Raw genomic sequence first — 14,917 nt, 5'->3', positions numbered from 1 at the left:
GGTTGTCTTTCTGGAAGTTTCTTCCATCTCCACAGAGGAACTCTGGAGCTCAGTAAGAGTGACCATCGGGTTCTTGGCCACCTCCCTGACCAAGGCCCTTCTTCCCCGATTGCTCAGTTTGGCCGAGGGGCCAGCTCTAGGAAGACTCTTGGTGGTTCCAAACTTCTTCCATTTAAGAATGAGGGAGTCAACTGTGTTCTTGGGGACCTTCAATGTTGCAGACAATTTTTGGTACCCTTCCCCAGATCTGTGCCTCGACACAATCCTGTCTCTGAGCTCTACGGACAATTCCTTTGACATCATGGCTTGGTTTTTGCTCTGACATGCACTGTCAACTGTTGGACCTTTTTTATATAGACAGGTGTGTGCCTTTCCAAATCATGTCCAATCAATTGAATTTACCACAGGTGGACTCCAATCAAGTTGTAGAAACATCTAAAGGATGATCAATGGAAACGGGATGTACCTGAGCTCAATTTTGAGTCTCATAGCAAAGGGTCAGAATATTTATGCAAATAGGGTATTTCTGTAATTTTTTTACACATTTGCAAAAATGTGTAAACCTGTTTTCGCCTTGTCATTATGGGGTATTGTGTGTAGATAGAATAAGGCTGTAATGTAACAAAATGTGGATAAGGGAAGGGGTCTGAATACTTTCCGAATTAATATAAAGTGTAGTAGAATTGCATGAAATGTGTTTATAAAAGGCCAACAAGACATGTATCTGATAGGCCTACTCTACACCCCTTCGCGCTGCATTGAAATATTTTTTTTGCCAACAGTGATGGAGTTAGTGTTAATTAGAATGGAGCCATTATTTAAGCTATCACATTAGGAATAGTAGGCTAACTTACATAAGTCTGCAAATGCGAGGATGCATGGAATGCTTTATTATAAATGTTTATTGTGAAAATTAGCTTCCCCAAAGTTGAAACCCACATGCCCTCTATGTTAAAAGGTAATGCATGTTAAAAGTGTTATGGCATATCTTTACTAGGCCTTGGCCCACTGAGATCATATGAAATGAATAGGGATTCTGTATGTAATTCTATGATTACACCTAGGCTATACAAAAAAATCAATTTGTGTGTGCGCTTTGGTGTCCTGTACTGGTAAGAAATTAAATCTACTTTCACCCCTGTTCATAACCATATAAGATCTATTTACTAATCTTTATACAGCCCCTCCAGGATTTCACAAGGAGTTTTTGTTATTATTGCTGTCAAAAATGCTTGATTTTGCTGTGGCAATTCTGGCATTTTGCATGGCAATGTGCAGTGATTGTTGTCCAATTTGTTGCTAAAATGCGCTGAGGAAAAAGGTTTGACGCGTGGCTCGGTAAATGTGCGCTTATTGGTTTAAATTGTGAGCCCTGTTTTTGTACTGTGTTATGGGTCAGTTTGTGATAATATTGCATTAGACTGTTTTATGTTGGAATAGTGCAGTGATTGGTCAAATTTGCAAGCCCTTGCACAATATGCTGGGAATGTTTGTGACCGCAGAATCCTGGAGGGACTGTTTATATAACACTTGTTTGTTTTGTCCTGCCCTCTCTTCAGTTCTTTGTGCCAGATGCCATCCTGAAGGAGAGACTGGACCCAGAGACCCTGGAGTCCCTGGGACTCATAAAGCAAGCTCATCAGTTCAACCAAAAAATCGTAAAAATCAAGACCAAACTATTGTAAGTGGAGCAGTGACTCATTTTCATGTCATTTTTTATTTATTTTTATTTTTATCATGTAATGGTCGGTGTGAAAAGGGCAACAATGTAATAAATTGAATGATCTGACCAAGTAGCCAGAACTAGAGTAAGCTACTGTTATTCCCAGGTCAGGGCTGAATGTGCTGTTAACCCAAAGTTACATCTCCAACCCTGGGCTATCCACCTCGCAGCCTGTGGCTGTAGCATTTGATATGTGACCATTTACCCTATAGGATGTGAGCTCTGCCATGAATGCCAAATGTAATGTCAGCACAGAATGTAGAGAAATTACATCATTTTACCTTGCTGCAAAACATGGTTATTCAGGCTGTATAGGGTTCTATTACCCTATAATACACTAGAAACACAAATGATCATTTCACTTGCATTCACGCTTGGGCCTAAAGTTTGAAGTTGTTTATCTAATAGTGAGTGGTTGGCCTCCTACATATTGTTTTGCACTCTGTCCCCTTACAGTTACAAGCAGCAGAAATTCAACTTGCTGAGGGAAGAGAATGAGGGCTATGCCAAGCTGATCACTGAGCTGGGCCAAGACCTCTCAGGCAACATCACCAGCCACATCGTCCTAGAGAGCATCAAGTCCCTAATAGGTATGAAACCCCTAGTCTTTTTCATCACGTTCTCCACCGCCAAGAAGCAGCGGGTCCTTGTTGCACTCTTAGTCTCGCTGCTTTTTCGGTGACGGGTATGTATAATTTCTGTGACCAACCAAGAAAGTAATGGAAATTATAAGTTTGGCAGAAGTGCTTTTTACAGTTTTTAAATTGAGGATTGAATTGTTGTATGGGACCTTACTATTTTTATTTATTTTTAAAGACGACTCTCCATTTAAGACTCCCAAATGGGGGTTACATTACACATTGCCTTATTTTGTACCCAAGTTACTCAATGTCATCTGTACACCCTTACCCCCTCTCCACCCTGCAGGATGCTTCAACCTGGACCCCAACCGCGTTCTGGACATCATCCTGGAGGTGTACGAGTGTCGCTCTGACCAAGACGAGTTCTTCCTGCCCCTCATCAAGTCCTACATGTGTGAACCCCTCACCCTCTGCCACATCCTGGGCTTCAAGTTCAAGTTCAACCAGGTGAGAGAGCAGACTCCCCACTGTGACTGTCTGCACTCTACAGCCTGTCTAAAACTGGCCGGATATAAACTGTACAAATAGGTGTTTGTGAGGAGCTACCTGTCCAAGAAGCAGAGAAATCCTTAACCAAATTAAATAAAAATACTTCAAGGTCTTATTGATGAGAACATAAGTCTTGCCCACATTCTCCATTGACCTGCAAGAATGAGGGGGAAAATGGTGCAGTCAGACCTGATGTGAATATTAATGCTGCCAGTAGGGATGTTAACGGTTAACTACAAAAAGCCTGTCATAATTTAGTGGAAATAAATTGGCTTGTGTATTTCCGTTACTTGTCATGTATCTTATCACATGTGCACAGAATACAGAGCCTAGTTTGAAGAGTGGAATGGCCTATCACCTGTCAGACAGCGCGAGAACAGCTCCTCAAAAAGTTGGTACTGGAGTGAAACGTGCTTTTATAAGCCCAGTCAGTAAGCAACAAATAACAATTCTAAATGCAATCGTGTGCCAATTCTTTTGTAGGCCAAGATTTAAAAATAGTTATTTTTAATTTCTTAACTCGTAATTAAAGCGTTCCTCCGATTCGATGTGCGTAGAATTTAGTCAACGGTAGGCAGGTTATAAGCATGTCACCCACCAATTTACAATGTAAGCTTTGGTGGTTGTTATACCTTGCTTCAAAGTAGCCTAGCCAAAATCCAACCATAGAAAAGTGGAGACAATTGTTCCATAAAGACTCATGCCATTAACCAGCAATTATCTCCTGTTCTATTGGTTTTCATATCAACTTTGTCCAGAATCCAGAGACAGAATCTTAGTCATATTAGCAACCTGTCCTAGTTGTTGCTATTAGATTCCCCTCTAAGTTTCTAGCTGAGATTTTCATCTCTGTCACATGTGACAGACCGCCTTGTGAGGTAGTGACCCCCCCCTGAAACGGGTCACATATGTAACCGCTCGCATTAGATGCTCTGTTTTAGAATAGTGTTTTCCCATGAATTGCATTTTGGCAAATGTTTGAAAACAGCTTTTTTTTTTTATTAGCTGCTACATTACAGCAGTTGCATCCTCAATAATATGCTATAGCCTTTTGACTATAAGACAATAGGCTTGCTATTGTTGCATGTTTTCATGAAGCTCTTAGGAAACATGTCCATTCCTTGTATGTATACATATTATTTTCTGTTGGTCGTGTCATTTTACTGTTTTGGGATAAAAAAAAAAAAAAAAAACGGTTAATGAGGGCCGGTTAGTCAGAAGCAAAATTGACCGACATGTGCATCCCTAGCTGCCAGTCACTGAAATATACACTTTAGCTTCAAGTTGGGGATCAAAAGACAGAGTGAATTTCTCTGATTTGTACTAGACCCCACCCCCCCCCATATCCATTAGCTGTTCCTCAGTATGTATTGAGTGTTCCTTGACTGTCCTCCCAGGAGCCCAATGAGGAGACCCCCACGTCACTCTACCACATCGCTGCCGCCCTCTTGCATCACAACCTTATAGAGCTGGAGGACATCTATGTGCACGTAAGCATCTCAACTCACACCTACAGAGCATTGTCTCACATAATACAGTTCATTCTCAACTTCTTCCACGTTTTGTTGTTAGAGCTTAAATTAAAAAAGAAATCCCTGGCCTACACAGTACTCCATAATGTCAAAGTGGAATTGTTTTTTGAAATCTTTACAAATTAATTAAACATGAAAATCTGAATTGTCTTGAGTCAAATTACAAGTATCTATGAGGTCCCTCATTCGAGCAGTGGATTTCAAACACCGATTCAACCACAAAGACCAGGGAGGTTTTTCAATGCCTTGCAAAGAAGGGCACCTATTAGTAGATTGCTAATAAAAAGAAGAGAGTGAATTTCCCTTTGAGCATGGTGAAGTTATTAATTAGTCTTTGGATGCTGTATCAATATACTGAGTTATACAAGATACAGTCATAAGGCTAATGGTGACTTTAAAACAGAGTTTAATGGCTGTGATAGGAGATAACTGAGGATGGATCAACAACGTTGTAGTTAATCCACAATACTAAATATTCCAAAACTTGCATCCTGTTTGCAACAAGGCATTAAAGTAAAACTGCGAAGAAATGATGTCCCTAATACAAAGTGTTATGTTTGGAGCAACACATCGCACATCACTGAGTATCACTCGTCAACCTTTCAAGCATGGTGGTGGCTGCATCATGTTATGGGTATGCTTGTCATCGACAAGGACTAGGGAGTTTTTTTATGATTAAAAAGAAACAAAATAGAGCTAAGCGCAGGCAAGGTCCTAGATGAAAACCTGGTTGTCTGCTTTCCAACAGTCACTGGGAGACGTTAACCTTTAAGCAGGACAATAATTTAAAACACAAGGCCAAATATACACGAGTTGCATACCAAAAAGACAGTGCATGTTCCTGAGGGGCCTATTTACTGTTTTGACTTAGATCGGCTTGGAAATCTTGGGCAAGACTTGAAAATGGCTGTCTAGCGATGATCAACAACCAATTTGACAGAGCTTGATGAATTAAAAAATAATAATGTGCACAAATATTGTACAGTCCAGGCGTGCAAAGCTCTTACACTTACCCAGAAAGACTCACAGCTGTAATCACTGCCATTGACTCGGGATTGAATAGTTATCTAATCAATGTATATTCGTTTTTTTCTATAAATGTTTCACTAGTGTTAGAATTCTTCTTCGCCTTGACATATTTTGTCTAGATCGTTGACAAAAAACTGATAATTAAACCCATTTTAATCCCACTTTGTAACTCAACAAAATGTGGAAAAAGTAAAGGTGTAAATACTTTCTAAAGGCATAATTGTATAATTATGTTTAATTCTATATCAAAGATTTTACTAACATTGGTTGTCTTCAGTGCATGCCAGATTGTGCAACATGTGATCCAACAGAGAAGTCTAAATGCCTGGTGCTATAAAATGTTACCTGATGTATGACTGAGCCTGCGTTGCCCTCCCAGCTGATGCCACTGGATGCCAGCATTGTAGAGGAGCACAAGAGAGAAATCACAGAGGCCAAGCAGATTGCCCGCAAGCTCACCATGGTGGTGGTGCCCTCCGAGAAGACTGAGGACAAGGAGAGGGAGAAAGAGGAGGAGAAGAACGACAAGGTAAAGTAATCTCATGTTACACTCGCACACATTTCTACTATTTGAAATACATGTCTCCACATTTGGGTAACTGTTCCACACTAAAGCACAAGTCTACTTCCACTAAGTGTCATTCTTTAATTGCCATGATGAAGCCCAGTCTTTATAAGGCTGCCTCTGTGTGCTGCTGAAGGAAAGGGAAAAGGCTTTATTGTTGTGTGTTAACGAGGTGTCACTCAGTGTCTGTCTGAGGCAGGGCTGTGCATACCACCACCGACAGACAGACAGACAGACAGTGATTGATGGGCCAGAAGGAGGTCTGTTAGTTGAGGCTGCAGCAGCCCCCCCCCCCCCCCCCTCCCACGTTAAAAGAAACGAAGAGCAACACTGAAGGCTTTTGTGAGCCATGTTTCTAAAATAAATTCGGCCTCCAGCCCAAGATCTAGATTGTCAGATTGCATCTGTCATCTGAGTGCCCACGTCATGCTAATGCTAAATTTAGCAAATAACGGTTTCAATAGTTTCAGTGGCTTGCACAAAAAAAATCTATTTCAATATTCCAGAACATGCAGCCTGTTTGCAATAAAGAACTAAAGTAAAACTGCAAAGAAATGAACTCTGTCCTGATGTGTAATGTTTGGTGCAAATCCAACACAATACATCACTGAGTACCACTCTTTTAAACAGGGTGGTGGCTGCATCATGTTATGGGTATGCTTATGACTAGGGATTAATGATAAAAATAAATAAAGCTAAGTACAGGCAAAATCCTAGAGGAGAACCTGGTTCCGTCTGCTTTCCAACACACTGGGAGACAAATTCACAAACATCTTTCAACATTAAGCTCACAGTTTGACGTAAGTGCTTTTAGTTTTTTATAAAATAGCCTGGCCCAAAAAATTTGTGACATTGGATGAGCAGAATATCAGTTCGTCCTCTAGCTAGTTAACTCAGCCTCTCCCTGACAACACTGCCTTGTTACTATGCTGTGTCACAGTTGGTTGTGTCAGTCACACACATGAATTAAGTGCAGCATCAGGTACGTCGACAGATTTCTACAGTTCCTTGTTCCCATCCAGTGCTGCTGGAGAAAATTACGACTCATATGGCCCCCTGGGTGGCGCAGTGGTCTAAGGCACTGCATCACAGTGCTAGCTGTGCCACCAGAGATTCTGGGTTCGAGCCCAGGCTCTGTCGCAGCCGGCCGCGACCGCGAGGCCCATGGGGCGGCGCACAATTGGCCCAGCGTTGTCCGGGTTAGGGAGGGTTTGGCCGGCAGGGATATCCTTGTCTCATCGCGCACTAGCGACTCCTGTGGCGGGCTGGGCGCAGTGCACGCTGACCAGGTCGCCAGGTGTACGGTGTTTCCTCTGACACATTGGTGCGGCTGGCTTTCGGGTTGGATGTGCATTGTGTCAAGAAGCAGTGCGGTTGTGTTTTGGAGGACGCATGGCTCTCGACCTTCGCCTCTTCCGAGTCTGTACGGGAGTTGCAGCGATGAGACAAGACAGTAACCACGAAATTGGGGAGGAAAAGGGGGTAAAAATAAATAAAATATTTACGACTCATGATTTACTCACTAGGCTTTGTGTTTGAAAATCATCCGTAACCTCTTTTAATGGGCCTGCTTTGTACTTTGTCAGATCCCTCCGCTATTACTTCTAGTCATAAACCTAAGGATGTAGGAAGAGCTACTCTCAGACTAACTTCTGCTGCTGCTCCAATTGCCCTGAGCTTCACTCAAGCTCACCCACACACTCCACATCTCCCCCTCTACCCTCAGGCTCCTGATAACCAGAAGCTGGGTCTGTTGGAAGCGCTGCTGAGGATCGGAGACTGGCACCATGCCCAAAGCATTATGGACCAGATGCCCGCCTTCTACGCCACCTCTCACAAGGCCGTTGCTCTGGCGCTGTGCCAGCTGCTGCATCTGACTGTGGAGCCACTGTACCGCAGGTGCCTGCCCGCTCCCCTGGATTCACTTTGTGCTCTTTACATATTAGTGGAAGAAATGTACACATTCACCTAAATACAACACGACATGTCAGTGTCCATACATACACAGCCAGCCAAAATAATACAAACTCTGATACCCGCCTTTCATTTAATTGTAGGCACACACACACACACAACAACAGTCGCATGCAGAACCACCTAGTGTTAACACTAGAGCAGTGGAGGCTTTATGTTGCTGTTTGTAGTATGCCCTGTCTCACCTGTGTTTCCCTTTGCAGAGCCGGGGTCCCCAAAGGGGCCAAGGGATGTTTGATGAGGCCCCTGAGGAACAAGCGGGCCCCCAGGCCTGCCGAGAGCTTTGAGGACCTGCGCAGGGACGTGTTCAGCATGCTCTGCTACCTGGGGCCGCACCTCTCCCATGACCCCATCCTTTTTGCCAAGATAGTACGCCTGGGCAAGGGCTTTATGAAAGAGGTACAGGCCCTAAAGTCAATTGATGCTTTATTGATCACCAAAGGAAAATGTATTGGCATACCCTCCTACCCTGGCTTCATCGCACTAATGGTCCTCGTGTTCTCTTTTGTTCCTCCAGTACCAAAGTGAGGGTAGAAATGACAACGTCAAGGACAAAATGGTGAGTTGTCAAAGTAGTGTCTTGAACAGTTTTGTTGTATTAATCAGCAAGAGGAATGCACAGAGAATAAATTCAGGTGTACAGGTGTAGACTTTACCATGGAATGCTTGCTTTCAAGCCCTTCCCAACGATGCAGAGTTAAAAATATATTAAATAAATAAATGGTAGCACAAGGAATAAAATACACAACAATGGAGCTATATGCAATGAGTACCAGATCATTGTGTAGGATTACGAGGTATTTAAGGTGTTAGGTTCTGAACAAACTCAAACGGACGACTGGAAAAGCGCAAAGTATATTCACCCACTGGGTCATACCGCTGCAAAGACAAGGTATGATTACACAAGCACATATATTTATAACCTCCTCATAGGTGGGGTCAACTCCTTACACATCTAGACAGCCAATACATCTCTGTTGCTAGGCAGGAACTTATTTGTTTCCTCTCACTGGCGTAGTCATGGCCCTGCCTGATGCTAGAACCTTTGTGGAAGTTTGTGTGTGCGATTTGATTGTTGTGGTGGGCCCCTCTGGCCCCTCACCCAGAGGTTTCATCTCACTTCATCTGTTGACTTGACCTCAAGCCGAATTCCTCGCTCCTCCCTAGTTCCACAGCTGGCCTGCCTTATCAGAGATGAACTATTTCCCTTCGCCTCCCTCTTTAGAAACATGAAACAGAATATGAACTTTCTGGACTTCCCATTATCTCACTCAGGGACTTGCTGTATGAGAAGTTACTATCTACCCTTCATTGACCCCAACATATACATTCCTTATACATGTAAAGTAATCAATAAGTTAGTGTGGTAACATGAATAACTATATTTCAGGCTAGAATCCAACAAAGGTAAATATGTACATGAAGGAAGTAGGGTTCTTCCCGACCCACAAAAAATATTGGCCAACCGAGAGTGGTCTGATCTTTCTACTAATCGATAGAAATTAAGACGTGTGTTTTTCCTTATATAGACTTAACCTATGTTTTGAATAAAATCAACAATATGTAGCCCACTGAGCTTGTATGATGCTTTAACCACTGCGACGCACACAAATTACTAAAGACTGAGCCAGAGATCAATATAGCCTAACCAGAAGAGGGAACCCTTTTCCAGAGCCCTCCACCCCCTCCTCCCGCTGCTGCTGGCCTTAGTTATACTCCTGAAGTTGCCGGTAAAAGGCTACACCAGCGGTCCGCAACCTTTTCCATTTGGAGTGCCAAGTTATCGTAACTTCTCTACTGATCTGCGTACCAGTTATGCTTTTCATATGCACATTTTCGTGGAACAGTTTCATTTCATTTATAATAATGTATCTCAAAATCTGTCGTGATTAATCAATTCTAAATTAAAATTATACAAATCTAAAAGTAACTTTTATTGCCATTACCAAAATGCAAAAATAGCCTACTTAAAGCTAACAAATAAAAACATTGCAGCCCGCAGGTAGAAAATATCCTTTAAATCACATTGGCTACTATTGCCTGTCTGCAAGGAAGTTGAAACATTGTATCAACTATTAACTTGGGCCCTCTGTTTCCCATGCCAGTGAGCTCTGGACAGATCGACAAAATGGTAGGCTATTTGCGCAAGGGATAAGAAGTCAGAAAATAGGCCTACCTGATATACGTTTATCCCCCCCCTTTCATGCCGTGTGGTTATCGAATGGGAGAGAACTGGAAAGATTTTTTACATAGGCTATGTTGAGGAACTATTTTCTTTCTCAATGGCTGTAATAACAGACTTTGTTAATTGCTGTTTGAGTTGAAGAAAATAATATTTGAGAAACGCCACAGTGATGGTGAGTTAAGACAATAAGAAATGGTATCAGATCCCCAAATTGGCACATTTTATAGGCCTACATTTTTCACGCAGGCCAGGTAGCCTACTTCTATGTGTAATCAGGTGCGTGTCCTTACTCAAGGTTGACAGTAGCGCTCCAAACAAGTGTAGCCTAGGTTGTGTGCTCTGCAAACAATGTGTCCACTCCTACAATGACAACAGTAAGACTGTAGTTACATGTATACATACATGCATACTAGAGGTCGACCGATTTAATCGGAATGGCCGATTTTAATTAGGGCCGTTTTCATAACAATCGGTAATTGGTATTTTTGGCCGCCGAATAATATTATATATATATATATATTTTTTTACCCTTTATTTAACTAGGCAAGTCAGTTAAGAACACATTCTTATTTTCAATGACGGCCTAGGAACGGTGGGTTAACTGCCTTGTTCAGGGGCAGAACGACAGGTTTTTACCTTGTCAGCTTGGGGATGCAACCTTACGTTAACTAGCCCAACGCTCTAACCACCTGCTTTACGTTGCCAAGGTAAGTTGCTAGCTAGCATTAAACTTATCTTATAAAAAAACAATCAATCAATTATAAACACTAGTTAACTACACATGGTTGATGATATTACTAGTTTATCTAGCCTGTCCTGCTTTGCATATAATCGATGTGGTGCGCATTCGCGAAAAAGGACTGTCTTTGCTCCGACGTGTACCTAACCATAAACATCAATGTCTTTCTTAAAATCAATACACAGGTATATATTTTTAAACCTGCATATTTAGTTAATATTGCCTGCTAACATGAATTTCTTTTAACTAGGGAAAATGTGTCACTTCTCTTGCAAACAGAGTCAGGGCATATGCAGCAGTTTGGGCCGCCTGGCTTGTTGCGAACTGTGAAGAGTATTTCTTCCTAACAAAGACAGCAGACTTCGCCAAACGGGCATGATTAAAAAAAAGCACAATAGTTGCACGACTATACCTAACCATAAACATCAATGCCTTTCTTAAAATCAATACACAGAACTATATATTTTTAAACCTGCATATTTAGCTAAAAGAAATCCAGGTTAGCAGGCAATATTAACCAGGTGAAATTGTGTCAGTTCTCTTGCGTTCGTTGCACGCAGAATCAGGGTATACAGAATCTGGCTCGTTGCGAACTAATTTGCCAGAATTTTACAGAACTATGAAATAACATTGTAGGTTGTGCGATGTAACAGGAATATTTAGACTTATGGATGCCACCCGTTAGATAAAATACGGAACGGTTCCGTATGTCACTGAAAGAATGTTTTCAAGATGATAGGTCATTAATATGGTCAAATCCGGAAACTAAGGTTTATTATATTATAGTTAAGTCTATGATTTGATATTTGATAGAGCAGTCTGACTGAGCGGTGGTAGGCAGCAGCAGGCTCGTAATAGTCAAAGGTATATGGTTTAGAGAGAAATAGTCGACGCATCATAATTCCTGTAATAACTTGCGGCTGAACTTGAAAGGGGTTCCTTCGTTATTTTACCGTTCATGTCTTCCATAGAGAATGTCTTCATCTACTTCAAATAAGGTCTGTGTTTTGTGCTTAACCGACTCGGCGTTTTGATACCCGTGTAAATCTCACTAGGTAACGTTTGTCAACATATTTTCATAAATCCACTCTACAAAAAAATGTATCTTCACTTATATTGATCAGAGTTATATCCTATGGATATCTACACAGTTATAAAATTGTCAAGGTGGTGTAAGCCTAAACCAAACACAGACCTTATTTTAAGTTAATCTAAAAATATCCTATGGAATAAATGTAGGAACCGCTTTTCAGATTTTGCTAGAAGGTGTCAAGGTAGTCAATTCTTACCATGCCCATTATTAAAATAGGATTTCCTGCATATAGAAATTAGTTTGTTTTTTCAGCATTCATCACAGGTAACTTAAACTCTATTTTTATTATTCAAACAGTTGAATATTTGTCTCCTAAGCAGACTCTTCAGTATCGTTGTCACTTCAGAGCGGTGTATGTATGTATGTATGTATGTGTATATGTATGTGTGTGTGTGTGTGTGTGTGTGTGTGTGTGTGTGTGTGTGTGTGTGTGTGTATATGTATATGTGTGCAAAAATAAATCATTCATAATAATAATCGGCCGATTAATCTGTATCGGCTTTATGGGTCCTCCAAGCACCGGTATCGGCCTTTTGGGCCCGCCAATAATCCGTATCGGCGTTGAAAAATCATAATCGGTCGACCTCTAATACATACATACCGTGAGCGGGAAAAAGTATTTGATCCCCTGCTGATTTTGTACATTTGCCCACTGCCAAATAAATGATCAGTCAAAAGTTTTAATGGTAGGTTTATTTGAACAGTGAGACAGAATAACGACAAACAAATCCAGAAAAACGCATGTCAAAAATGTTATAAAATGATTTGCATTTTTATGAGGGAAATAAGTGTGTGTGTGTGTGTGTGTGTGTGTGTGTGTGTGTGTGTGTGTGTGCGCGCGCGCGCACACAGTTGAAGTCGGAAGTTTACATACACCTTAGCCAAATGCATTTAAACTCAGTTTTTCACAATTCCTGACATTTTAATCCTAGTAAAAATACCCTGTCTTGGGTCAGTTAGGAATAATAGTAGAGAGAATGATTTATTTAAGCTTTTATTTTCATCACTTTCATCACATTCCCAGTGGGTCAGAAGTTTACATACACTCAATTAGTATTTGGTAGCATTGACTTTTAAATTGTTTAACTTGTGTCAAATGTTTCGGGTAGCCTTCCACAAGCTTCCCACAATAAGTTGGGGAATTTTGGCCCATTCCTCCTGACAGAGCTGCTGTAACTGAGTCAGGTTTGTAGGTCTCCTTTGCTCGCACTTTTACAGTTCTGCCCACAAATGTTCTATAGGATTGAGGTCAGGGCTTTGTGATGGCCACTCCAATACCTTGACTTTGTTGTCCTTAAGCCGTTTTGCCACAACTTTGGAAGTATGCTTGGGGTCATGGTCTATTTTGTAAGACCCATTCGCAACCAAGCTTTAACTTCCTGACTGATGTCTTGAGATGTTGCTTCAATGTAACTACATAATTTTCTTTCCTCATGATGCCATCTATTTTGTTAAGTGCACCAGACCCTCCTGCAGTAAAGCACCCCCACAACATGATGCTGCCACCCCCGTGCTTCACAGTTGGGATGGTGTTCTTCGGCTTGCAAGCCTCCCCCTTTTTCCTCCAAACATAGCGATGGTCATTATGGCCAAACAGTTCTGTTTTTGTTTCATCAGACCAGAGGGCATTTCTCCAAAAAGTATGATCTTTGTCCCCATGTGCAGTTGCAAACCGTATGGCTTTTTTATGGCGGTTTTGGAGCAGTGGCTTTTTCCTTGCTGAGCGGCCTTTCAGGATATGTCGATATTGGACTCGTTTTACTGTGGATATAGATACTTTTGTACCTGTTTCCTCCAGCATCTTCACAAGGTCCTTTGCTGTTGTTCTGGGATTGATTTGCACTTTTCGCACCAAAGTACGTTCATCTCTAGGAGACAACGTGTCTCCTTCCTGAGCGGTATGACGGCTACGTGGTCCCATGGTGTTTATGCTTGCGTACTATTGTTTGTACAGGTGAACGTGGTACCTTCAGGCGTTTGTAAAATGCTCCCAAGGATGACTTGTGGAGGTCTACAATTTATTTTATGAGGTCTCGGCTGATTTCTTTTGATTTTCCCATGATGTCAAGCAAAGAGACACTGAGTTTGAAGGTAGGCCTTGAAATACATCTACAGATACACCTCCAATTGACTCAAATGATGTCAATTAGCCTATCAGAAGCTTCTAAATCCATTACATCATTTTCTGGATTTTCCAATCTGTTTAAATGCACAGTCATCTTAGTGTATGTAAACTTCTGACCCACTGGAATTGTGATACAGTGAAGTATAAGTGAAATAATCTGTATGTAAACAATTGTTGGAAAAATGACTAGCACAAAGTAGATGTTAAACTATAGTTTTGGCAAGTCGGTTAGGACAAGAAATTTGTGGAGTGGTTGAAAAATGAGTTTTAATGACTCCAACGTAAGTGTATGTAAACTTCCGACTTCAACTATATATATATATATATATATAGCTCAAAACAATAAAGGCAACACTAAAATAACACATCCTAGATCTGAATGAATGAAATAATCTTATTAATTACTTTTTTCTTTACATAGTTGAATGTGCTGACAACAAAAATCACACAAAAATAATCAATGGAAATCCAATTTATCAACCCATGGAGGTCTGGATTTGGAGTCACACTCAAAATTAAAGTGGAAAACCACACTACAGGCTGATCCAACTTTGATGTAATGTCCTTAAAACAAGTCAAAATGAGGCTCAGTAGTGTGTGTGGCCTCCACGTGCCTGTATGACCTCCCTACAACGCCTGGGCATGCTCCTGATGAGGTGGCAGATGGTCTCCTGAGGGATCTCCTCCCAGACCTGGACTAAAGCATCCGCCAACTCCTGGACAGTCTGTGGTGCAACGTGTCGTTGGTGGATGGAGCGAGACATGATGTCCCAGATGTGCTCAATTGGATTCAGGTCTGGGGAACGGGCGGGCCAGTCCATA

At 41.5% G+C, this 14,917-nt stretch overlaps 1 protein-coding gene across 4 annotated transcripts in view; it reads left to right on the top strand.

Moving 5' to 3' along the window:
- LOC106567846 (THO complex subunit 2) overlaps positions 1-14,917 on the top strand; it is a 72,749-nt gene that overhangs the window by 7,910 nt on the left and 49,922 nt on the right. For all 4 annotated transcript variants that reach the window (XR_006758365.2, XR_006758364.2, XM_014137650.3 and 1 more), the window contains exons 6-13: positions 1,560-1,681; positions 2,180-2,313; positions 2,651-2,811; positions 4,251-4,343; positions 5,794-5,943; positions 7,706-7,878; positions 8,157-8,352; positions 8,471-8,512. Coding sequence is in view for 2 of the 4 variants with exons in the window: in XM_014137650.3 (XP_013993125.1) it covers positions 1,560-1,681; positions 2,180-2,313; positions 2,651-2,811; positions 4,251-4,343; positions 5,794-5,943; positions 7,706-7,878; positions 8,157-8,352; positions 8,471-8,512 (1,071 nt within the window). In the remaining 2 variants the exon portion in view is untranslated. The remainder of the gene's footprint in view (positions 1-1,559; positions 1,682-2,179; positions 2,314-2,650; positions 2,812-4,250; positions 4,344-5,793; positions 5,944-7,705; positions 7,879-8,156; positions 8,353-8,470; positions 8,513-14,917) is intronic.

This window comes from Salmo salar, chromosome 13, assembly GCF_965601325.2.
Source record: "Salmo salar chromosome 13, fSalSal1, whole genome shotgun sequence".
In the NCBI taxonomy this organism is placed as follows: domain Eukaryota; kingdom Metazoa; phylum Chordata; class Actinopteri; order Salmoniformes; family Salmonidae; genus Salmo; species Salmo salar.
This window is presented reverse-complemented; position numbering and strand designations above follow the sequence as displayed.